General features: G+C 40.8%; 1 protein-coding gene across 1 annotated transcript in view; it reads right to left on the bottom strand.

Annotated features, from left to right (window-relative positions):
• The window catches only part of STAG2 (STAG2 cohesin complex component), a 159883-nt gene that overhangs the window by 45697 nt on the left and 88915 nt on the right, over positions 1 to 25271 (bottom strand). The window contains exons 11-21 of the mRNA XM_075835782.1: positions 24985 to 25108; positions 23706 to 23804; positions 23535 to 23614; positions 20809 to 20916; positions 20527 to 20638; positions 15157 to 15274; positions 12990 to 13093; positions 11572 to 11664; positions 11367 to 11456; positions 5681 to 5884; positions 2882 to 2952 (exon numbers count right to left, since the gene is read on the bottom strand). Of these exons, the coding sequence (XP_075691897.1) occupies positions 2882 to 2952; positions 5681 to 5884; positions 11367 to 11456; positions 11572 to 11664; positions 12990 to 13093; positions 15157 to 15274; positions 20527 to 20638; positions 20809 to 20916; positions 23535 to 23614; positions 23706 to 23804; positions 24985 to 25108 (1203 nt within the window). The remainder of the gene's footprint in view (positions 1 to 2881; positions 2953 to 5680; positions 5885 to 11366; positions 11457 to 11571; positions 11665 to 12989; positions 13094 to 15156; positions 15275 to 20526; positions 20639 to 20808; positions 20917 to 23534; positions 23615 to 23705; positions 23805 to 24984; positions 25109 to 25271) is intronic.

The following is a 25271-nucleotide window of genomic DNA, read 5'->3' as shown; positions in this document are numbered from 1 at the left end:
GATATTGTACCGTTTGAGAGTGCACAGCAAGTTTTAGGACTGCGCATGTCTCAATATATATCGTGGACAAGAGGAACAGGTAAGTCACTGAATAATGCAGAAAAGTACCGAATATGAAAACAGAGGGATCTAATTCCCAATAAAGGTAGAATATAATGTACAGCAGGTGCTGACATATAAAGGAGGACACGGAACTGCCTATAATACATCACATTAAAGGAAATAAAGAAAGAAAAATACCAGAATTGAGCCCCCCCCTTCTTTATTAGTTTATACTGGTATATATACATATTACTATTTATAATTATTTTATATCACTTCCATCCATGATCTCAATTCTGGTATTTTTCTTTCTGGATTTATTTGCTTTAATGTGACGTTTAACTTACGTTAATCCTGGCTAGTAAAGTAAATTTAGACTTAATTGGTTACATTATCGCCTATTACAGCCAGTTCCGTGTCCTCCTTTATATGTCAGCACCTGCTGTACATTAGATTCTACTTATATTGGGAATTAGATCCCTCCGTTTTCATATTCGGTACTTTTCTGCATTATTCAGTGACTTACCTGTTCCTCTTGTCCACGATATATATTGAGACATGCGCAGTCCTAAAACTTTCGGTGACTGACATTTGCCTAACTGCAAACAGCCGTTCTATCCTGGTGCGCAAGCGCATCCGCGTCCATATAATTGGCGGGTCTCGTTGACCTTGTGATTGGGCGGTTTTGCCTGCTTGCCTCCTTTGACAGGGGCCTGTCCCCTCCTAGACAATTCTATTGGTCCTTGAAGCGGACACACCTACTGACGTCATTTTCCGTGGTTTTAAGGGAAGGGTTTGTTCGAGCGCGTCGCCATTAGCCCCAATATACCCGATGTCGGGAGGGGGAGGGGGGCTTTCTATCTTGCTCCTTTTAATTTCAATGTCTCCCCAGCAATTATAAATGTATTTTGAATGAGCCTCAGTTGTCTGTTCAGCGTACTGCAGCCGCTGACTAACATACCTTGCCATTACACACTGAATGTATTTAATCTAATACTCTAGCAATACAATTGCAATAGTTACATATTGCTAGGCTACATTGGCTATTTTTAATTCTATGTAAATTGAGTCTGTCGTTGACTTTTGCATTCATGTTAATAAAGTTATTTCATCCCAATTTTTGGGAGTTTTCATAGTTGGAAATTTGGGTTTCCCTGTGCCTCAGACAAATTAGTTTTTACTTGCATCACAGTAATTACCTGACAACTACTAGGGTCTATTCTTGGTTTAGTTTCCCAAATGGGGTAACTTCTGGAAGGTTTCCAGTGTTTTGGTCCCACAGGGGCTTTGCAAATGCGACATGGCATCCGAAAATCATTCCAGCAAAACTTGATACGTAATCGGGAGAAATAGCTTTTCAAATGCTGGGGTGTTTTTTCTACTTCTTTTGTAAAAATTTAAAATTCCGACGTTCTAATGGAAAAAATGTTGATTTTAATTTTCACTGCCTAATTCCACTAAATTTAGAAAAATCCTGCGGGGTAAAAGTGCTTACTATTCCCCTCGATAAATTCTTTGAGGGGTGTAGTTTGTCAAATGGTGTCTTTTTGGGGGTATTTTTACGGTTTTGACACCACAAACCTTACATGGTGCCTAAAATATATTCAAAAAAAAAGAAGGCCCCCACAATCCATTAGGTGCTCCTTCACTTTGGAGGCCGGTGCTTCAGTCCATAAGCACACTAGGGCCACATGTGGGAGATTTGTAAAAACTGCAGGATCTGGGCAATAAATATTGGGTTGCCTTTCTCTGGTACAACTGTGTTAACATAAAGTATACATATGAGATATGTAAATTAGTAACTATTTTGTGTGGTATTACTATCGGTCTTACAAGCAGATACATTTAAAAAGAGACTGTCACCAGTTTATCAATTCCCTATGTCCTAACTAATCTAATAGGCACTTTGATGCGGATAACTAGTGTGATTTGTTTTAAAAAATGTTTATTGTTTGCATAGTTATGAGCATTTTTTTAAGTATGCAAATGTGGCTCTAATAGCCAAATAGGAGGTGACTCTTTTTTACTCTGGGCAGTGTAACGTTTTTTGTATGACGCTGTCCAATCTGCATACAGCTTCTCCCCCTTCCCTGCCCAGCAACACAGTGTGATCATATAGTATACAGCTTCCATTCCCGACTGGGTATTCAACTGGTGATACCTCCGGTTGTGTCACATCACCGGTTGTGTCACATCTGCGATCCTGGTGGCATATGAAAGATTAGAATCTCCTCTTTCATATGCCACCAGAAACGCTATTCTAGGTGGTCCACAGATCGAAATATGTCTGTTTGAAGTTATCCCCCTTCCCTCCAGCCTAGGTCTCTCACACTGTGTGAAGCAGCATCATGCTGATAGGACAGCGTCAGAGGCTGTGAGGCGGCTCCACCTCAGGAGAATCGCTGCGGTAACCTCCCAGTTGTCTAATAAAGGCTCATTTACATATTTAGAAAAAAGCTCATAACTTTTAAAGTAATAAACGTTTTGGGACACAATTTTCACTAGCATTATCAGTGTGACAGCGTCTAGTGACAGAGTCACAAATAAATACTGAATGTATCGACCAACTTTTACCTTAAAGTAAAATGTGTCACGTGAAAACAATCTCAGAATCGTTTGAAAAAATAAAAGCATTCCAAAGTTATTACGACATAAATCGACGTCAGATTTCAAAAAATTGGCCTGGTCCATAAGGACAAAATAGGCTGTGTTCTCAAGGGATTAAGTGAAAGCAAGGAATGGCAACCTATACTAACTCTACATATACATTTCATTTAAATTTACACTTAACAAAAAAAATAAAAATAAAACTCATGTGCATATAGTAATGAAAGCATACTTATGGAAAGCAGTTATTCTTTTTAGTGTAGATAGCACTTGATATGCATCATCCTCATCTGGTTCTTCTTCCTAGAAATGGCGAAAACAAAAACATTATTTACATTTTCTCAAACGGATTATCTCTCAGGAATATTGGTACGACAGCTAGCCCTTATTTACACGACCGGGTTTCCCGGCCGGGTGACGGCCGTTCATAAAACGGCTGTCACCCGGCTGCAGTAGGAACAATAGATCCCTAATCGGGCTATTCACGCGACCGATTTTTTGACAGGCCGGGAAAACCGGCCGTCAAAAAATGGGACATGCCCTATTTTCGGCCGTTCACCCGGCCCCCATAGAAGTCTATGGGGCCGGGTAATGCACGGCCAACACCGGAATGTGTCCCGAGTGACGGCCGTGTTTCTGCCGTCGCTCGCTCTCTCCTCACGGCGCAGAGTACATGTGAAGAGGAGGAGTTTATGCCATTCGAACGAATGGCTGTACGCTGGAGGTAAGTTTCCACAATGTGGGGGTGCTGTATACAGGGGTACTGTGTGGCAGGGCCCGGGTGTACAGCAGGTGGAAGGGAGCACTGCGCTGGCTCCACTTTAGCTCCCTGAAGGAGCGGAATCCCCGTGTGTTTGGGGAGTCCGCTCCTGGACAGAGCGCTTGATGTCTCTGTCCATATTTGGACAGTGACATCAGGGGAAACTCCTGAAGCGGACTCCCCGAACACTGTGACCGGGGATTCCACACCAGGCGAAGCCAGTAACGTTCAGTGTCCATAAATGGACACAGACAACAGGGGCTTTTCCTGAAGTGGAATCACCGGCCACATGGGGATTCCCCTTCAGGAGTTGCCCCGGATGCAAACCGGCGGGGAAAAACACTTGGACTTGGTCGGGACCCTGTCGTGTGGCCTTACCCTGCCAGTTTAGCGGTAGGTGGTTTTACATCTAAATATTGACATGAAATTACATACACCTATTAATTTAATCTATGGTCATCCCTCTGTACTGGAATGTTTTTGAAACATTATAACACAACAGATGTACCATGTGTTTAAGGTTATTTGGGTTACTATGGTATAGCATATCTTTAGGAAATTGTAAACAGAACGATATTCGGTATCACTACTATAAAAAAATTACATGTAAGGAAGTTCTCAGAGTAAATTACAGGAAAGATGAACATATATTCCTTTATGTTCCCACTAAACTACACTTCTTAAAGGGAAATTCCCAACGAACACATTTATAGCACATCCACAGCAAACACCGTAAGTGTGTGATAGCTACTGGGTCCCACCTATGTGGGTCCTACAACCCACTTGGTGAGATGGCCGCCGCATCCAGGAATGAATGAATGAATGGAGAAGCTATTTCCATTAATATCTATGGAAGTTCACGGTTTCTGTAGCTCCCATTGAACTGAATGGAGAGAGCCGCAGCGTCTCCTCCTTTCATTCTCGGCTTTGATGCAGCAGCAGCAGCCACCTCACCAGGCAGGAGAAGGGTCAGGGGACCCCGATTCTCCACACAGGTATGGGTCCCATAGGTGGATATATTTGAGAGTTGGGAACAAACATTTAATTCTAATCTTACTATTATGCAAGACAATCTGTGGCATGTGGGACAGGCATAAAAGCCAGATAAAAAGCAAAGTTTTTTTTAGCCACATGAAAGCTCAAATCGGATTAATGTTTTCTTCACACGTTTTGCACGCCGATAAAACGTGTCAAACACATGTAAGAACCGCATGCTTTAAGATTCTCATTGACATCAGTGCTAAGCAGCTGCCAGAATATGTTCAGCAAACTGCTTAAAGGGAAGGTGTCACGGAAAAAATATTTTTTATATGTTATTGCTTTTATTTAGTACATCATTAAAATAAATTGAGTTTTTGTGTTGTACTTTTTTCTTTCCTTTACTTCTCTATGGGGGCTGCCATTTTTTTTTTTCATCTCTGTATGTGTCGATTAACGACACATACAGAGATGGAATACGGCACATACATTCCCATAGAGAATGCAAACGGGAGCCGTTCCATTCACTATAGCGTACGCCGTCTGTGTGAGAACGGCGCATGCGCCGCTCCCACATAGACCAAAAGGAAGGTCTTTGGCAGAGCGACATCCGGCTCCATTTTCATGTGGACCGGAAGCCGTGGCCGGACAGTAAGACGACTAATTCCGGTTGCAGCTTCCGGCCATATGTTCAGACTAGGAGCGGAGGCAGCAGCGGCGGCGGAGACAGCGACAGTAGGAGCAGGTAAGTTATGTTTGTGTATGTGATGTGTGTGTATGTTCGTGTTATACTGTGTGATTACCACTGTATCTAATCCTCCTACACTGTGAATTCGCTCAAAAAAATGGCGGCGTAGGAGATTTGAACATTCAACCCCCTCCTTTCTCCTGGCAATAGCCAGGATAAAGGAGGGGGGAATTGTTTGAGGACACTAGAGCGAGTGTGTCTTCTCCAATTTTGCAGCATAAAGCAATGAGGTTGCTTTACCACATGCCAATGCTGCAATTTTGGGAATTGCTCCCTCTAGCGACCAGCACATGGAAATGTTATAAATTAGAATCTAATTTATAATATTTCCAGACTAGTGAAAAAATTTAAAAAATTAGAACAATGTGTAATCATTTATATACTAACTAAAAAAAAAAAAATGCAAGCCTCAGGCTAGAATTACATATTTCAATCTCCTCACTCTGAACGTTATCACATTCACTAAAAGTATTGGCGGCACAGTGCTAAATGCCACAAGCGCTTTTGCCCTAGAACTAGTGAGGGAAAAAAAAAGACCCACAAACCTCCTGCAGGAAGTCCTCAAGGAGACGGTTAAATTTATCTGCCAATTCATCAATTAACTGACTCTTTGCAATGTCCACTCTGTTATATATTGTGAACTCTTCATTACAGAGGGCATGATAAGTTCTCGAACAAGCTTCTAAGACATCTGTGTCAGTGTGTTTTTCTACAATGCTCCGTATCTGGCGAAGCAGTGATTCCAAATGCTTTAATAAGAAAACAAAACATGCAAAATAATATTATAACAATTGTTGCTGGTAAGCCATACAAGATCAAGTTCTATTACACCAAAACGTTATCATATATACACACACACAAACACCATGTATAATTATGCATAAATTAATATATATATATCCAATACGTTCTTAAAGGGGTTTAAAAAATTGGCCACGGTAGGAGGTATGCAAAAAAAAACAACCATTGCTTAACTCACGGATCCCCGTCATGCCAGTGCCGCCGTGTTTTGACATAGCTGCAGCGATGACGTGCCCACCTACCCATTTGATCGCTGCAGCCAATCACTGGTCTCAGTGGGTATACGGCACAGGAGCGCTGAGACCAGTGATTGAATGCTGCGATCACGTGGGTAGATGGGCACATCATCGCTGCAGCTATGTCAAAATACAGCGGCGGGAAGGAACGGAGCAGCGGCGCTGGAACGATGGGGATCCATGAGTTAAGCAATGTTTTTTTTTGCATCCCTCCTATCGTGGCCAATTCTTTAAATAAGTAGGAAAACCTCTTTAACTCAACAGATAAAATCAGGGGTATACCAATAATTATATTGATGGCATATATTTTTAGTGTCTCAAAAATGTTATTTTTTTTTGTTATTCACCCCAAAGACAATTTCTCATCACGCTCATTGGGGGACACAGACGATCTTTGGGATAGCTGCTGGCACTATGAGGTGGACACGAAGTAAAAAAAAAAGTGTTCGCTCCTCCTACCAGCTATATCACTCCAACAGAGACTTTTTATTCATTTTTTATTCCATTTTTTTGGGGAGCGAAGCCGACCAAAAAACAATTTGTGTTTTTTTCACTGTGTTCACAGTGCGGGATATATTATATTAGAATAGTTACAGACGTGGCAATACCAATTAAGTAAAAAAAAAAAAAATTCAGGGGAAAAAAATTGGGAAAGGTTTTTTTTTAAGCTTATAATTTTTTTATTTTATTTTAACCCCTTAGTGACCACTAATACGCCTTTTTTTCACGTCAGCCTAGTCTAAGTCCTGCACGGGTCTCCCGTGCAGGCAGGAGCCGGGGCTCTGCTGTCTGATGACAGCTGAGCTCCTGCTCCAACGCCCGCGATCGAAGTTTACTTCGATCGCGGCCGTTTAACCCGTTAAATGCCGCCGTCAATAGCGACCGCGGCATTTAACTTTGTTTACAGAGGGAGTGCGCTCCCTCTGTCACCCATCGGCGGCCCGCGAATGCAATTGCGGGTCTCCGATGGGGTGTCATGGCAGCCGGGGGACTGATAAAAGCCCCCAGGTCTGCCCTGGACATATGCCTGTTAGGACGCGCCGGAGGCACGTCCTAACAGATTGCCTGTCAGATTTACACTGACAGGCAATAATGCTCTGGTATACGAAGTATACCAGAGCATTATAGCAGCGATCGGAACATCGCACAGTAAAGTCCCCTAGTAGGACTAATAAAATCAGTCATCAAAGTGAAATAAAGATTATTAATAAAAAGTACAGTAAAAAAATAAATAAAACCATTTTTTTCCATAAAAAGTGGTTTTATTTAGTAAAAGTGTAAAAAAAAAAAAAAAAGTACACATATGTGGTATCGCCGCGACCGTAATGACTCCATTAATAAAGTTAATATGTAATTTAAACCGTAAAGTGAACACCATAAAGAAAAAACGCAAAAACCTATGACGAAATTGCAATTTTTTTCCATTGCCCCCCAAAAAAGTCATAATAAAAATGAATTAATAAGTCCCATGTACCCCAAAACAGTACCATTCAAAACTACGTCTTGTCCCGCAGAAAACAAGCCCAAAAAATCACTACATTGATGGAAAAATAAAAAAATTACGGCTCTTGGAAAGCGACGATGCAAAAACAAATAATTTTAGTTCAAAAGTGTTTTTATTGTGCAAAAGTCGTAAAACATAAAAAAACCTCTACATATGTGGTATCGCCGTAATCGTACCGACCCATAGAATAAAGGTAACATGTTATTTACGTCGCATAGTGAACGGCGTCAATTTAAAAACTCATAGAACAATGGCGGAATTTCAGTTTTTTTTTTATAATCCCCCCCAAAAAGGTTAATAAAAGTTAATATAAAAATTATATGTACCCAAAAATGGTGCTATTAAAAAGCACAACTAATCCCGCAAAAAACAAGTCCTCATACAGCTATGTAGACGAAAAAATAAAAACGTTCTAGCTCTTTGAATGCGACTATAGAAAAACGAATAAAATAGCTTGGTCATTAAGGCCTAAAATGGGCTGGTCACTAAGGGGTTAATCACCTTATGGGACTTAAAAGGGGTTTTCCCACAAACTAAACTGGTGACTGTTCCCAAGTGCTTATTCTAAACTTGTATTTCAGCGTGCGCTACTACAGTAGCAACGCTGTAGAAGATTGTATGCACCTGGGAACCGGCGATTGTTCCCAAGTGTTTCTATTTTACTATTTCAGCATCTGTTACAAGCACTGCAGTAGCATCGCTGTCCAAATCTTAGCCTGCACTTGAAAACAGTTGCCGGTTCCCGTGTGCATACAGTCTTGCTGAAATGCAAGTTTAGCAGAAGCATTCAGGAACAGTTGCCAGTTCCCAAGTGCAGGCGGGGATTTGGACAGTGCTACTGCTTCGCATGCGCAGTAGCAGCTACAGGCTTGTAGTCACACCAAGAACTCGGGAATAATTGGAAGTTCCCGAGTGCAAATGAAATAAAGCGCGTTCAGGAGAACATTGAAAGCGACCACAAAGCCATACTATGGTCGGGATGTGTCTTTTCCCGACCATAGCCAGAGGAATAGGTTATGGTCGGAGCCAAGGGCAACCAGTAACACAACAAAACTTCCGACATAGGCATGGTAAGAATATATCTCTGTAACAGTACATTTTAGAAAATGACATGTAATTGCACAAATGTATAACTGCCATTTATGGACACATTTAACTGTATTTTAGTTAGTGGGAAAACCCATTAAACAATCGTTCGATTGCTGATACTTACACTGCAATACTAATATGTTACAGCGTATGGTAATTGTAACAGGCACAAACATGGCAGACCTGGGTTCCATTGTAACTGCCATTACAACCATCACCTCTTTCTAACAGCTTAGGCCCTCGTCCTAACTTATTTCTGTACTATCTATATCGTGTTTGTCCGGAAAGCTCCCGACGTACACAATAAATGTATCCACAGGGCTTAATTAGCTCAACTGGGGCCATAAGTGTCCTTTTGGTCTCCATAAGGTGGTATATGTTGGTATACTTTTTATTTTAACCCCTTCCCGCAAATGGGCGTACCGTAACATCCTGCGGATGAAGCGAGCCAGGAGATATGCTCGCTTTATCTTCAGCGGGTGTCGAATAATATGCAGCCGACATCCCACTGCAACGGCGGCGATCACAGTGATCTCCGATTGCTGCCGTTTAACCCCTTAAATGCCGCTGTCAATAGCGACAGCAGCATTTAAGTGGTTGACACAGAGGGAGGGGGCTCCCTCTGCGAGAAATCACAGGAAGCCGATGGTTGCTATGGCAACCAGGAAGCCTAGCAATGGCTTCCTGGTCGGCCATGTACAGAAGCCTATTCGGTCCTGCCAACGGCAGGACCTAATAGGCGGTTAGTTGAAGAATGAAAGTTCCAATACACTGCACTACATTAGTGCAGTGTATTGTACCGAGGAACAGAAGATCAGGCTTTCAATTCCCCAAGTAAGAAGAAGAAAAAAAATAAAAAACTTTTAGAAAAATAAATAAAAGTTTTAATGTAATAAAAACAAGAATCGCCCTGTTTCCCGAAACAAGTCCTTTACAGTTAGAAAAAAAAAACTATACATAATAGGTATCGTTGCGTAAGTATTGACTTGAACTATAAAAGTATCATTATTTATCCTGCACGGTGAACACCGTAAAAACCGCAAGTACCCTAAAACGGTACCAATAAAAACTACAGTTTGACACGTAGAAAACAAGCCCTCACTTCACCTCACGTCAATAAAATAAGAAAATTATAGCTCTCTGAAATATGGTGACCTGAAGATATTTTATTTAGAAAAAAAAAGTGCTTTTATTGTGTAAAAGTAGTAAAACATTTAAAAACTCTATAAATTTTGTATGGCCGTTTATACTGCACAGTAAGCGGCATAAAAAAATATAAAAACAATGCTAAAAAAAAATAATCGTTTTTTGGTCTTCTTACCTCCCAAAAAATTGAATAAAAACTGATAAAATAGGGGTGCACTTGAATGAGGGACCGCTCACCCCATCCCTGTTAGGCATAATATACCTCTCTAAGCCGGTCATTTTAATATTTAATTTCTATTAATCAATCCAAGAGATCAGTTGATCTCTATGCTTCTTGCCCTTCTTCTCCCCACTCCTTTGTTCAATCAATCTGGTGGTGTACATCAGGGCAAAATTGGAAGCAATAAAAGTCCTCAAGAGGAATTTCTATTACTGGAATAGTGTAGTGGACTATACTGCACGGTATCCTTTTTTTTATTTTATTTTTTAAAACATGGGGTAGTCTAATAGTGTTGAAACGTATGTCGTATGTGGCTTTTTGCATGTCACTCCCTTTATTTGCATGCTACACCATTGAATTAATAGTTATCTGGAGTCTGCTGCATATAATAAACCCCCCCCCCCCCGACACTGCCCCCACACATTATATTGCTCCCATAGTGCTTTCCACAAAGTATAATGCCCCCCATAGTTGCCACTGCACAGTAGAATGCCCCCATAACTGTGCTCCACACAGTATAATGCCCCCATAATGGTGCTCCACACAGTATAATGCCCCCATAGCTGCCTCAACATAGTATAATGCCACATAGCTGCCTCAACATAGTATAATGCCCCCATAGCTGCACCCCACAGTATAAATGCCCCCATAGCTGCACCCCACAGTATAAATGCCCCCATAGCTGCACCCCACAGTATAAATGCCCCCATAGCTGCACCCCACAGTATAAATGCCCCCATAGCTGCACCCCACAGTATAAATGCCCCCATAGCTGCACCCCACAGTATAAATGCCCCCATAGCTGCAGCCCACAGTATAAATGCCCCCATAGCTGTACCCCACAGTATAAAGGCCCCCATAGCTGCCAACATGGTGTATAATGCCCCTACAACTGTCCCTTACGGTCCCCTGCTTTACCATTGGATTCAACTGTATCTGCATCCTGAAGTTGCGCGAGAAAATAATTGATAAAACCAAAATTAGCAAGAAGATGTCGATTAATTGCGCTGAATTTAGATTTCTATTATTTTTGTATTTGAATTGCCCAGCCCTAACGTTTATGTCACCGGAAAAAACTGCACAGGGCTGAAGGCAGCACCACCGACCTCAGAAAGCGCTCTACCATGGGGAAGCTCCTAACATCTGTCTATATATGATAGTTCTATTTGCTGCAGTAATACAACACTAGTCCAGCCAAAACAGAAGTCTAATTAAACAGGGTTTAACATGGTTACCTTTTCTAGACGCCCGGTTGTGTAAATTTCCAGGTCAAAATACTGCGGCAAATGCAGAAGATTAGTCACCTTCTCTGCATCAACAGAATACTGAGTAAAACAATAAATAAATAATAAAGTGAATGTTAAAACTTTTTTTTTTTTTTACTACATATTATTTGCGTTTATTACATGAATTCATCAGGATAAACATGATAGTACACACTTTTGCTAAAAGCTGAGGCAGAGACACTGCAAAGAGTTCTGTAATGCGAGTCTTGTCATCCAGCTGAGATTTCTTTTCTTTAGCGGTCAGCACCTAAAAATGCAAGAATTTTAAATGGTATCTCTATTACAGGATACAGCTATTTCACGAAGACAGAATACTATAAGTAAATTTAGAGATGAGCGAACTTATGATAAGTTCGGTTCGGCTGGTTCGCCGAATTTCTTGAAAAAGTTCGATTCGGACCGAACTAGTTCGGACCGAACTAGTAAATCAAGAAAGCCCAAAAAATCGTGTATGGAGCTCCCGTAATGTCGGGTGGCTACATGTGTGCACCCGGCATTACGGCAGCGTTGCTAGGCGACGTCAGTAAATAGTCACTGTCCAGGGTGCTTAAAGAGTTAACTGCTCGGCAGTAACTCTTTCAACACCTTGGACAGTGAATTCCGATCACAATATAGAGTAACCTGTAAAAAAAAAAAGAAAAAAAAAAAAGACGTTCGTACTTACCAAGAACTTCCTGCTTCTTCCTCCAGTCCGGCCTCCCGGCCGTTGCCTTGGTGATAGACTGTCGCGTCATCCAGGGATGTCGGGCTGGATGTCAAGAGAGGGACGCGTCACCGTTGCCTTGGTGACGCGTCCCTCTTTCGGCATCCAGCCCGACCTCCCTGGATGACGCGGCAGTCCATGTGACCGCTGCAGCCTGGGATTGGCTGCAGCCTGTGATTGGCTGCAGCCTGTGATTGGCTGCAGCCTGTGATTGGCTGCAGCGGTCACTTGGACTGAATCGTCATCCCGGGAGGTCGAACTGGAGGAAGAAGCACGGAGTTATCGGTAAGTATGAACTTCTATTTTTTTTCTACACGTTGATGTATATTGTGATCGGAAGTCACTGTCCAGGGTGCTGAAAGAGTTACTGCCGATCGCTTAACTCTTTCAGCACCCTGGACAGTGACTATCTCCTGACGTCGCGTACCGGAAAATCAGTGACTCATAAGGCGGGTTCGGTCAAAACGTGTTCGGCCGAACCCGGTGAAGTTCGGATTCGCTGCGAACCGAACTTTTCACGATGTTCGGACCGAAACCGGGTGTTCCCGGTTCGCTCATCTCTAAGTAAAATCACTACAAAAATATACTGATATGCTATGGTCTTCCTATGAAAGAGACCCATGAACTGATGTGTGTGATCATCTCTGTACAGCACTGCAACACATGTTAATGGCTATATAAGCAACTGTAAATAGTTAATAAATAACAAAGGAAAAAATATCCATTTATTTAATTTACAACATCATATGAACACAAATATGCAAATGTTTTTGTAGGATCTCAAAACTGAAGATCTGCAAATTAAGGGAGGAATTTATTCTGGAATTTCCAGTCTATAAAAAAACTGGTATTGGAAAGTAATATTTTACCCTTTTTCCAGTTCCTCGGCCAACAGGAGGGTGGCATTCAGCAGCTTGGCGAATTGTACAGAGCATAATTTCAATTAGCGCGCTTTCCTGACGGTCTGTTAGTGCTGCAATGGAGAATTTTTTTTTACGCTTATTTACATTAAATAACTTATTACATACAGGACATAAAATCAAAAACAGGGGGGGGGGGGCTGGTTTACTGTGCCCTGAAAAGTTGTACAAAACTCCTGAGCACTAAAACTTTAAGTACAACGCTGCAAAAAGTAAAGCTCATATTGTATGTGTCCAGCAAAAAGCAAAGTTTAAACTTCTCTGCGGTTTTCTAAGATTAGATAGATAGATAGGACACACACTAGGGATGTCACGATACCAGAATTTGGACTTCGATACCGATACTTTGTGTAGTATTGCGATTTTGATACCAAAAGGATACTTTGCCAACAGTAATATAAAAAAAAAAGTTTGTCCCTTTTTTGATGTGAGGCGCGAGATGTGATGATGAATTTAACCACCATGTTCCTCACATTAATAGTAATTAACCCCATTATGTTTCTCAGTCATAATGGGTTAATGTGTGAGGTACCGCGCTATCAACAGGGTAGGGGGTGGTATCTACAAGGGCGGTGCGATCTACAGGGGGCGTGCTATCTACAGGAGGGGTGCTATCCGATCTTATGTAATTTATTTAAAGCATTAAAGCACCATCGTGGGGCTGGTACTGCATATTATCCTGCTAAGACTTCTGTTAACCTGCCGGGGAACAGGTTTACAGAAGTTATAATCAATTAGATATACATTTTTCCAATTGTATTTCTGATGTATTTGCAGAGGTTAAAAGTTGTGAAGTTACGTACAATTATAATAATTTATTAAAGTATCTCTTGGTATTTTTTTTCAGTTTATTTGACAGTAATAAGAACATCGAGATACAAATTGAAAATCGCTGATAGGGTTGAAAAAAAATGTAGATTTTATTTTTAGGCAAAATCACACAGCCCTACTTCAATGTCATTCAATAGAGTTAAAGTCTATGTACACCTTTGCAAAAGCTTTTCTGTATGTTAGCAAGTTGTAGGAGGCCTTTGGAAAAGAAAATAGCGGCAAGATTAGACTACGTTGGGCTTGTTTGTAGTCAGTTACCATGGAGACATGTAGATCAGCATAGGCGTTGTAGAGACAAAACGATAAGATATTTTTCATGAAGATTTTTTGCAAAGTTGATTAAAAGTAAGACACATTGTGACAATTTTTTTTGTATTGCTCTAAAGATAGACATAGCCTTTAAAGAGGCTCTGTCACCACATTATAAGTGCCCTATCTCCTATATAAGGATATCAGCGCTATAATGTAGGTGACAGCAGTGCTTTTTATTTCGAAGAACGATTATTAGCTTTATGCTAATGAGTTTCTTAATGCCCAAGTGGGCGTGTTTTTACTTTAGACCAAGTGGGCGTTGTACAGAGGAGTGTATGACGCTGACCAATCAGCATCATACACTTCTCTCCATTCATTTACACAGCACATAGCGATATAGTTATATCGCTAGGTGCAGCCACATACACAAACACTAACATTACTGTAGTGTCCTGATAATGAATATACATCACTACCAGCCAGGACGTGATATGCATTCAGAATCCTGACACGTCTCTAGCGTCTCTGTGAGATTTACAGCAAGGCAAACGTAATCTCGCGAGATTACAATGTAACCTGTCATTTCAAACAAGATTACGTTTGCCTTGCTGGAATCTCACAGAAAAGATTCAGAAGTGTCAGGATTCTGAATACACATCACGTCCTGGCTGGTAGTGATGTATATTCATTATCAGGACACTGCAGTAATCTTCGTGTTTGTGTATGTGGCTGCACATAGCGATATAACTATATCGCTAGTGCAGTGTAAATGAATGAAGAGAAGTGTACGCCCACTTGGTCTTAAGTAAAAACATGCCCACTTGGGCATTAAGAAACTCATTAGCATAAAGCTAAAAATTGCTCATAAAGTGGTTTAAAATAAACCGTTTTTCGAAATAGAAAGCACTGCTGTCACCTACATTATAGCGCCCATCTCCTTATGTAGGAGATAGGCCACTTATAATATGGTGACAAAGCCTCTTTAAGTGAACTACACAGTAAGAAAACCGTAGCACCATTATGGAGAACTTACCTTCCTCACCATTCAGAGGATCATCCAACAACAAGCTATTCATACATTCCCAATCTTTTAACAACTCAGTGGCACAGTCCCACATACTGTCTACAAGATAGGCAGCATGTTCATGCAACTACAAAAAAAAAATATACATAGATGTTAATTAACAGTGAAAAAAGAGGCTGCATACATATATAAAAAGAAAAGGTCACCAAAATTAACAAAAAGCAGAGTTCTCTATTCACCCAACTAAACAATTTTTTGGGGAAATAAACATGCTGTGTTTGAGAAAGGGGGATACCACCCCTAAAATGATGTGTCATCACTCGTTAGGAAGCTACAAAGAACGGATGTACATAAAATCGGATTAAAGCATACTTTGCGCAGGGAACATTCGCATATCTTAACATGGCGGACACACTGTTGCCTAGCTTTGCACCTTAAGACAGGACAACGGCCTATATCCACCTATGAAAGCAGTTCTTCGCCAGAAAACTTATGACAACTGGCCAAACATCTGGCCCACAAAATGTTGGCTAAAGGGGAAACCAGGCTTTACTCAACGTTCGGTGGCTGACATGCTTGCATTGGTGCCAAACAAGCCACCACCATCACAAGGCTGAAGCAGCTCCTCCAGACAGACTTCCACTGGTCTCACAACTGCTCCACCGAGATGAGTTGGCTCCAAAGGGCCCAGCCCTCCACCGAAGGAAATGGCAGATTCCAGGTTGGACTCCTAATGGTCACAGGTAGCGGCTAAGCCACATCCCTTTCTCCCTCACAAGAGCCATTACTTCAGGTACAGATGAATATCCTCTCCTGCATCTCTAAGGCCCTAAAGATTGAAATGGCGACAGTGTATTCACAAATTGGGGCTGTCAAAAAATAGGGGCTCAAATTGAAATTATTGAATCCTAGCTGGACTTCACTGTATCCCGGGTTAACCAAAATACTGGATTACTGGACAAATTCTAAAACCAGTTGGATTTGGCCAAATCCCATATTGAGGACCTGGAATACCAGTCCAGAAGACACAATTTTCATACAAGGGGGTACCATGAAGACCACAAAGATGTCCCTTATATGATACGTACCTTGATCAAGAACATAATTCACAATATACCCGATTCTCATTTGAAGATTGATCGAGCTCACAGAGCCTTACAGGCCCTACGTTCCTTACAAAGGGACATCATCATCAAGCCCCATTTTTATCCCATTAAAAAGGATTATGGATACGGAAAGGAAATGGTTAAAATAATGTTATTAAACAGCAAGATACAGATTTACGCAGATCTTGCACCTTCTACCTTACAGAAGCACAGGGAATTGCACCCACTCCTCCAGGTTATACGCCAACATCCCTTCAACTACAGATTGGCATTTTTGCTTTGCCGAATATTCATGTAGAATAACCACCAACATGGCTACTCTTCTCTACAAGGAGAAGGCTTGGCCATATTGAAATTGCAAACTTCAAAACAAACATCTCCTCCGCGACATTCTACAATATCTATCTCCCCATAATGATGTAAACGGGGCAGACCACCCAGAATGGCCTCAGCGATGGAAAGGCCTCATCTACCGAGATGGACCTTTAAAGAGCTTGTCCAGTCCCTAAAAATGTATAGCCTATCCCCAGGATAGGCCATCAATAGTTGATGGGTCGGGGTCCGACTCTCGGGACCCCTGCCGATCAGATGTTTTGAATGGGGTGCAGCGCTTGTAGGAGCGCTGCTTTCCCTTCATTTGTACTTGCTCACTGTGAGTCTTCAACGTTTCTCAGTATTGCAGCCTTCGATCATTGGAGAAAATGGGAGAAGAAGGCTGCAATACCTGTGAATCACCACTATGTGTGTATCAAGTATTCAGTGAGCAAGTAGAAATGAAGGGGAAGCAGCGCTGCACCCCATTCAAAGTAGCTGATTGGCAGGGGTCCTGGAAGTCGGCCCCCGACCCATCAGCTATTGATAGCCTATCCTGATGATAGGCCATCAATTTTTAGGGACTGGACAACCCCTTTAACATCACGAGTAAATATCCTACCGCTCTAGACTTACCAGATTGGTAAGCGAAATTTAACTATTTCATTGTACTTATTAAATGTTAACTCTTCACATCAGTTTCCTGCCCTCTTTGGCTTTCTTTTTGGATACGCTTCTGAGAAGTCTTAAGTGTATTAACCAGGACTGTCATGGTAGTATTGCTCTTCTAGTTTATTACTCCGTGTGGGAATGAATATATGTCCTGTTTTCTCTACTTAAGTGATTTCCATATGATATATGTCTGTATCATAGGAGTATATCTAGATCCTATGCTTAGAACAGATTACATAGGTATATATACACACCTGACAATTCCATTACAGTCTCACACTAATGAGCAGTATTTTATTTTTAGGAGCAGATGATATGGTGACCTCGATTGGTCGTTTGTCCACATAAGTTTATCCCCAGAAATATATGTTCCCCCACATCTGGTTGCAACATTTCTGGGTAAATCAATAGGCTCGCTCCAGAAAACGTGGGGCTGGTTAGCCACCTTATGTCTCCATTCATCTCTCTTCTATGTGACAGTTTACTTTTACTATAAGGTTATCGCTCAGTCCTGAGGTCACATTTACCTTGGGAGAGGTGAATAATAGAGTTAGATTTAATTCATCCTTTAAATGTGCCATAATTTTGATTCTTGAGCCCTGCTGCCAACCAAATTACATATGGAAGCGACTGTGCAGTAATACTGACTATTTTTACACACTATACAGAGCACAAGCATTCGGTACCGCTGGGCAATAGTATTCTACATCACAGCTAATCAGAGGCTGTGTGTGACATAATACCACTGTCCTAGGTTTCCTGTGCTCTGTATACTGTATAAAAAGAGGTATGCATTTACTGCACACCTGCTGCCTCTGCTTCCCCCTGGGTGCGAACAGTCACATCCATAAGCAATTGATTAGCAGAGTGGCAGTAGAGGCGGAAGTGGCAGCTGCTATTAAAGAACAGATAAAGAACATTACTTTAAAATTAAAAAGGGTTTTCCCATAATCAATATTTATCACCTATCCACAAGATAGGTGATAAATATCTGATCGGTGGGGGTCAGACTTCTGGGTCTCCCAGCCATCACGAGAAAGGGCTTACCTGGTCGTTCCTGGGAGCCTTATAGGAATGGAGTGGTAGTACACATGCTTGACCACCGGTCCATTCACTTCTATAGGGCTGCCGAGAACTCTCTTTGGCAGCCCTATAGAAATGAATAGAGCGGTGGCTGAACATGTGCCCTACCCGCTCTATTCCGAAGCTCCCGGGAACGGCAAGGTAAGCCCGTTCTCTTGATGGGTGGGGGATCCAGCAGTCGGACCCCCACCGATCAGATCTTTATCACCTATCCTGTGGATAGGTGATAAATAATGATTAAAGGAAAAACCCTTTAAGTGGCACCGCTTAAATTATGCCGCTGGATTTGAAAAGAAAACCCTCCAGTGCTGGCCCGTCAGCAGTAGTTGCCTAAAAAAAGAAGGAAGAAAAAAAAAAGAAGCAGCCCTTCATCTCTTCCTCGAGTGCTCTTTCCCATTAGGAAATAGGTATGGGCTCATATGTCTGTGTGTCACTGTAAAATATGCGTGCAAAACTATGTAAATGCACAGTATGTACATAGGTATGATCGTAATGAGTGTGTGTATCTAAGTAGCGAGTGCTCACGTGTTTGTATGTACTGAATGTGTGTTACTTGGTGTTGTGAGTACATGTCTGTTTCTAGTGAACTTTTTTTGACTGTATGTGGTGAGTATGTGTGCATGTAGTAGTGAGTATGTGTGCGTGTGTAGTAGTGAGAATGTGTGTGTGTGTGTGTGTGTGTGTGTGTGTGTGTGTGTGTGTGTGTGTGTGTGTCTGTGTTAATATATGTATGTGTAGTGTATGTGTTCAAGTGTGTACATACTAAGTAAGTAAGTAAGTAAGTAAGTATGTATGTATGTATGTATGTATGTATGTATGTATGTATGTATGTATGTATGTATGTATGTAGCAAGTCTAAGGGTATGTGCACACGATAACTGCAATTACGTCTGAAATTACAGAGCTGTTTTCAGGAGAAAACAGCTCCTGAATTTCAGACGTAATTCCGTGTACTCGCGTTTTGCGGGGCATCTTTTACAGACGTAATTTGGAGCGGTTCTTCATTGGCGTCAATGAAAAACGGCTCCAATTACGTCCCAAGAAATGTCCTGCACTTCTTTTGACGAGGTTGTAGTTTTTTACATGCCGTCTTTTGCCGACGTATTGGAGCCGTTTTTCAGACGTAATTAGAGGCGTAAAACGCCTCCATTACGTCTGAAAAATAAGTCGTGTGAACCAAGCCTTAACGCCTGTAAGTCTTGAGGGAGCATGTGTGTGCATGCATTTACGTTGGGCAGAATGAACTGTTCGGGCAAAAGCGGGTAAAATATGCTAGCGTTTTTGTAAAGCGCTTTTTAAAATACATGCGTTTGAGACATTTTCTGCATATTCTTTTCCTGATTTGACGGTTTCCGCATTAAAACTCTGTGTGAACTAACCCTTCAACTTGTACTTTTCTGTTTCAACACTTGTTAGACTAGCTTTCTTGAGGATCTGCACCCATAACATCAGTCTCATGAGACTGTTTAATCTTTTGACTGTGGTCCTAACACAATTTTGTTGTATTCATGTTAATTTTATTTTTTTGTTACTTGTGGTCTACCTCCCTTGTGCCCCCCCTTTTTCTATTTCTAAACAACTATGGTTTTAAAACTTATTCTAATGTTACTCAAATGTACAAAGTTTCAATTCACCACTGAAACATTACAAACCATTCTAGTATTAATGATCAATTAACGCTGGTTTTTTTCCCCCAGGAGACTCATTTCTCTCTGTTCACTTCTCCAGCATTTCATAAGTTGTTCCCCCAATCCTTCCTATATATATAGTGCTTCTACCAAACATCGAGGGGTCAGAATGTGGATGACGAGATCCATTCCTTTCACTCCATGCACTTTTTTAATGATCCTAAGGCCCGCTTTCTACTAGTATCAGGTACTCCCCCCTATTGTCCCATTACTTTCATCTGCTATTATGTACCCGCTCACCAGGTTGTTGTTGTTGTTTTTTATTTATTTAGGAGTAAGTGGCATCCTTCATAAGCTACTACCTGGAGAGTGTTAAATGAATACTAGGGGTTACATGATGTATGGATGACCACTGGTATTTAAATCAATTTAGACCCATGTTAAGTCAATTCAGTTAGCCCATGAATGCATTACACTCGACTAATCTGTGGACTATAGTTTTTTTTTTTTTTTTTTAGGCTTCCACTCATTGTACGTAAGCAGAATTTTAAATACATGTATATTATATATTTTTATACCTCGCTCTCCAAAAAGAAAAAGACCAAAGTCTTGACGAGGTTTGCATTTGGGCTAAGCCTTCCTCTTCTTTTCAAAATTCCATCATCTTCAGGGTCTCTACAGCTGAACAGTCTATTAAAAAATAAAAACAGCTTTATAAACGATTAAAAGGTCACAATTTCTATTCATACAAACTATATACAAGTTAAAGGCAAAATAGAGATAGTAACCAACAAATGAAATCACGCTTATCATTTACCGTAAGAACAGAATTTACAGCATAAGTCAGTTGCTTGTCTTACTTTTTATAAAGAAACTCCCCAGCTGCAACCGCAACAGGCCGATGGGCAGAATACACCAAGTGGTACACATTTTCACAGTCTTCAGCAGTTAGAACCTCGTCACTACTTCTACGAGAAAAACATCAAAGCAAAATATACAGTTTTACACTGATCACAAATAGTCACGAATAAAAGCATCTTCAATAAATATGTTCACATTACTTACAAAATTACTAAAAAACCCTTGTTTGTAAAATGGAAAAGAAAATATTTTGCTTTGAAGGCCATGTACACCTTTAAAACAAAATTTTATTTATTGCTCCCAGGCATTGCAAGTGGAGCATTAAAGCAACCATATAAAGACCAGTGTGTCATGCTTACAGACTAAAAACATACAATTTGTCTGCTCTTGAAGCGATACTCCCTTCTATCTCTCCCCTACTTCTTGCAAAGGTACATTTTGAGGGTTATCAAGAAGTAGTGGACAGACGGAAAGTTGTATCACTGCAGAATCAGACTACATAGGGTTTGTTTGTAGTCTGTTCAATAAAGACTTTGCAAAGCTGCTTCATTTAGTATTTATTTTTGCTTTTTTTATTTTTATTATTTAGATGCACAGGAAACAAACAAAAAAAAGGTATATTTTAACTGGTTTGGGTATTATGGGCCAGTTGTTGACTGTTTAGTACAATTATTTTTAGATGCTTTTTTCCACCCACATTTTTGGTGACCAATAGGACTTTTTCTTAGAATTCTTATACACATAGACCGTATTCGTAAATCTGCCCCTAAGTGGTGCATGCTGTATGGTAAATTTGGCGCATCTAGCTAGAAACTTCCTTCCTTCCTTTCACCACCTCTTGGTTGGCTTAGTTGGAGCCATGTTTTCTGTGCAAAAATTGAGCCTCCTTTCTGCTAGACCAAACCCTTATGTTACAGTGCCAAAAGGGTGTCCAAAACTGTTAATAAATTTGGTACACAGAATGTATGGCAGAGTTCTGGCAAATTTTTAATAGTAAATTTGCTCCATAAATGTACTTTTAAAGATTATGCCTATACGTTCTAGTTTATTTTTCTTTTACTAACATAACCTCGGCCCAAAATAATCTTTATATTTGGCTTTCATGAGCAGGAGGAGATGACCCAGTTCCAACAGAAACCAGCGAATTACAGTGACAATGGTCTCCGTAAAGTTTGTGTACCACCATCCTGGCAGTCATATGCTCATTGGGAGCCAATAAAGGCAACCTTTTTACTGAAAAGGACATATGTAATCTCTTAGTTCATTGAGGAAAATACAGAGGGAAAGATAATCACATCCTCCCTCAAGGCAAAGATGATACGGTCTGCACCTGCTTATGGGATGCTGTGCTGAGGCATCATGGAATTAAAAGAGTAGCAGAGAGGAAGAGTAGCAGAATTAAATCTAAAATTTAAGCCTCCTGTCAAAATCAGACAGGAGGCTGTACTGCAGGGAAGGGACATACAAGGGTAACATATAATTAAGTTACATCAGTTATAAAAGAGTTAATGATGTTAGGCAAGATAGCTATACAATACAGTTCAATAAATGTACAAATACTCAGGGCTATGTTATACTGGATTCTTCATTTTGTATTAAATTGCTTAAAATGTTAAAAGACCATACATTTTTACTTTGTTTGGCTTCGTTGTGGAATAAATCTGAAAATGTCTTTAAAGGGAATGTGTCGCTAGAAAAATATATATATATTTTTTTTTAGTTAATCAGTTAGTATATAAATGATTACACATTGTGCAAATTTTTTAAATTTTTTCACAAGTCAGGAAATATTGTAAATTAGATTCTAATTTATAACATTTCCATGTACTGGTCACTAGAGGGAGCAATTCCCAAAATTGCAGCATTGCAATGTGGTAAAGCAACCTCATTGCTTTATGCTGCAAAATTGGAGAAGACACACTCGCTCTAGCATCCTCAAACAATCCCCACTCCTTTATCCTGGCTATTGCCAGGAGAAAGGAGGGGGTTGAATGTTCAAACCTCCTACACTGTGCATTCGCTCAAAAAATGGCGGCACACAGGAGAATTAGATACAGTGGTAATCAGACAGTATAACACGAACATACCCACACATCACGTACACAAACATAACTTACCTGCTCCTGCCGCCGCCTCCGCTCTTAGTCCTTGCGTCTGAACATATGGCCGGAAGCCGCGACCGGAAGTAGTCATCTTACTGTCCAGCCGCGGCTGCCGGTCCACATGAAAATGGCGCCGGATGTCGCTCTGCCGAAGACCTTCCTTTTGGACTGTGTGGGAGCGGCGCATGCGCCGTTCCCACACAGACGGCGTACGCTATAGTGAATGGAACGGCTCCCGTTCGAATTCTCTATGGGGATGTATGTGCCGTATTCCATCTCTGTATGTGTCGTTAATCGACACATACAGAGATGAAAAAAAAATGGCAGCCCCCATAGAGAAGTAAAAGTAAGAAAAAAGTACAACACAAAAACACAAATAAATAAAATTTATTTTAATGACATACTTTAAGCAATAACATAAAAAAAATGTTTTCGGGACACATTCCCTTTAACGTTTACACTAAGGGTAGTGGTGGTGGGCATGGCTTTGCATAGGGGAAGTTTACCGGTTCCTCCGCTAAGAAAAAGGAAATGAACAGTTTCTCAAATATATTGCTTACATGCTCTAAAGTTGGCCTAAGACATAAGATCAAAGTCAGCCAAACCTGACGATTTTTACTTACTGTAAAACCAGAGTAAGGAGCTTTATTGCCTGAACCGCCACATCATACTCCTTGTCAAGAGTCATTGACACAATTCTATCCTGAAAATAGAAAGAAACTCCTCAGTTGGCTACAAAAGATGCTTCAGAAGGTTTTAAAAATGTACTTTCATTAGAAGAAAAAAACAAATACCTTGAAACGACTTGTGAATAGCTCCAATTTGGAATTCAGCTCTCTATTGTAATACAGACCTTGTAAAGCAGTAAGGCATTTCAGACGAACCTCTCCTTGCTAGAAACAGAGTGAACAGATTGAATGAACAAATATTTACATACGATTCTCTATATTTACTAACAATAATGAATAGAAAAAAAATGAGGTAGGAAAAGATCAACTGGACAACCCCTTATCTATATGACCTAATGGGGTATATGCACATCATGGCCGGCGTTCAGAGCTGCTTTATCTTGGTGGACTTTGCACATCCACATGCTATTCATAGTTATCCAACTATTTGAATGGACGGGGTTGTAAGGCTTCATGCCCACTTCAGTCTTTTCCTTCAGGGTGCTAGCCGTTTTTCTGATGGTTAGCTCCCTGACCCATTCATTTCAATGGGGCAATGCACACTTCCGTTTTTTGTGATGGTTCCGTTGCTCCATTCCGACAAAAGTAGAGCATGTCCTACTTTGGTCCGAGACTCCGTTACAGTGAGGCCCATGCAAGTTAATAGGGCCGTCAAAAAAACTGAAGGCACACGAAAGGCATCCGTGTGCCGTCTGTGTGTGACGGAACCATTGCCTAGCCACGGCCGGGCGGGCAGGAAATGTTAGCCTGCATGTAGCTTCCCCTAACTATTTTGTCTATTCCCTGGGGGTTTCAGCAGCCAGACTAGCTGCAATCAGCTGATCTGGGTCAGAATGGTTTAGAGTTGGAACAACATCTTTAGGTTAGGGCTATACTGGGAAACTGTAGGAATGCTCTAGGTCACTTGAAAAACTTTAGTCATGCAGATCAGTAGCGTTTTATTTTTAAATCACCGTTTGAAAAAGTTCTGAGTTATTTTAAGAAATAACAGCTACTGTTTTCTCTATAAAAGTAATATGAAAATCGATAATACTTTTTTGTAGCATGACTTATTTCCATAAAAAAGTCACAACATGTCTCATTATAGCCTTAAAAGGAGCCTGTCATTGGCCTAACGCTGCCCTCACTGGGGGCAGCATAATGTAGTAAAAGTCACGTTGATTTCAGCAGTCTGTCACTCATTTGCTTAAGTTAAGCGGCGTATACATAAGCTGCCACTAGCTTCACCTTCTTTCCACTTTGCATAGGGAGACATCTGTCAATCAGTGGAGACCAGGCGGAGCTAGCAGCAGCTTACGTAAATGTCGGACTCCTCTCTGGCAGGGCTGGGCTCTGCAGGTACGTTTTCATAAACAATTTAATTATATATATTTTTTTTACTTGCCTTATCATGCATGGTCCAGCCCACATATTTTAAATAGCTGTCATTTAAGAAGGCATCACTGTACATTTTCATCCAGACACCAATCTCTTCTATACAGATCGCTCTGATTTCTGCAATAGCATCCCTAAAAAAAAAAAGAAAAAGAAAAACAGCTTTATGTTTACATTTCTAAGTGAGTTAAAAGGCAAACAGTGGGACAAAAAAAAAAAAGTATCTACTAGTGGATCTAAATAGTTTATGATGTAATGTACCAAAATCCTTAGGCCCCATGCACACGACAGTAATTT

The sequence above is a fragment of the Rhinoderma darwinii genome, chromosome 8 (genome assembly GCF_050947455.1).
Source record: "Rhinoderma darwinii isolate aRhiDar2 chromosome 8, aRhiDar2.hap1, whole genome shotgun sequence".
Taxonomy (NCBI): Eukaryota; Metazoa; Chordata; class Amphibia; order Anura; family Rhinodermatidae; genus Rhinoderma; species Rhinoderma darwinii.
This window is presented reverse-complemented; position numbering and strand designations above follow the sequence as displayed.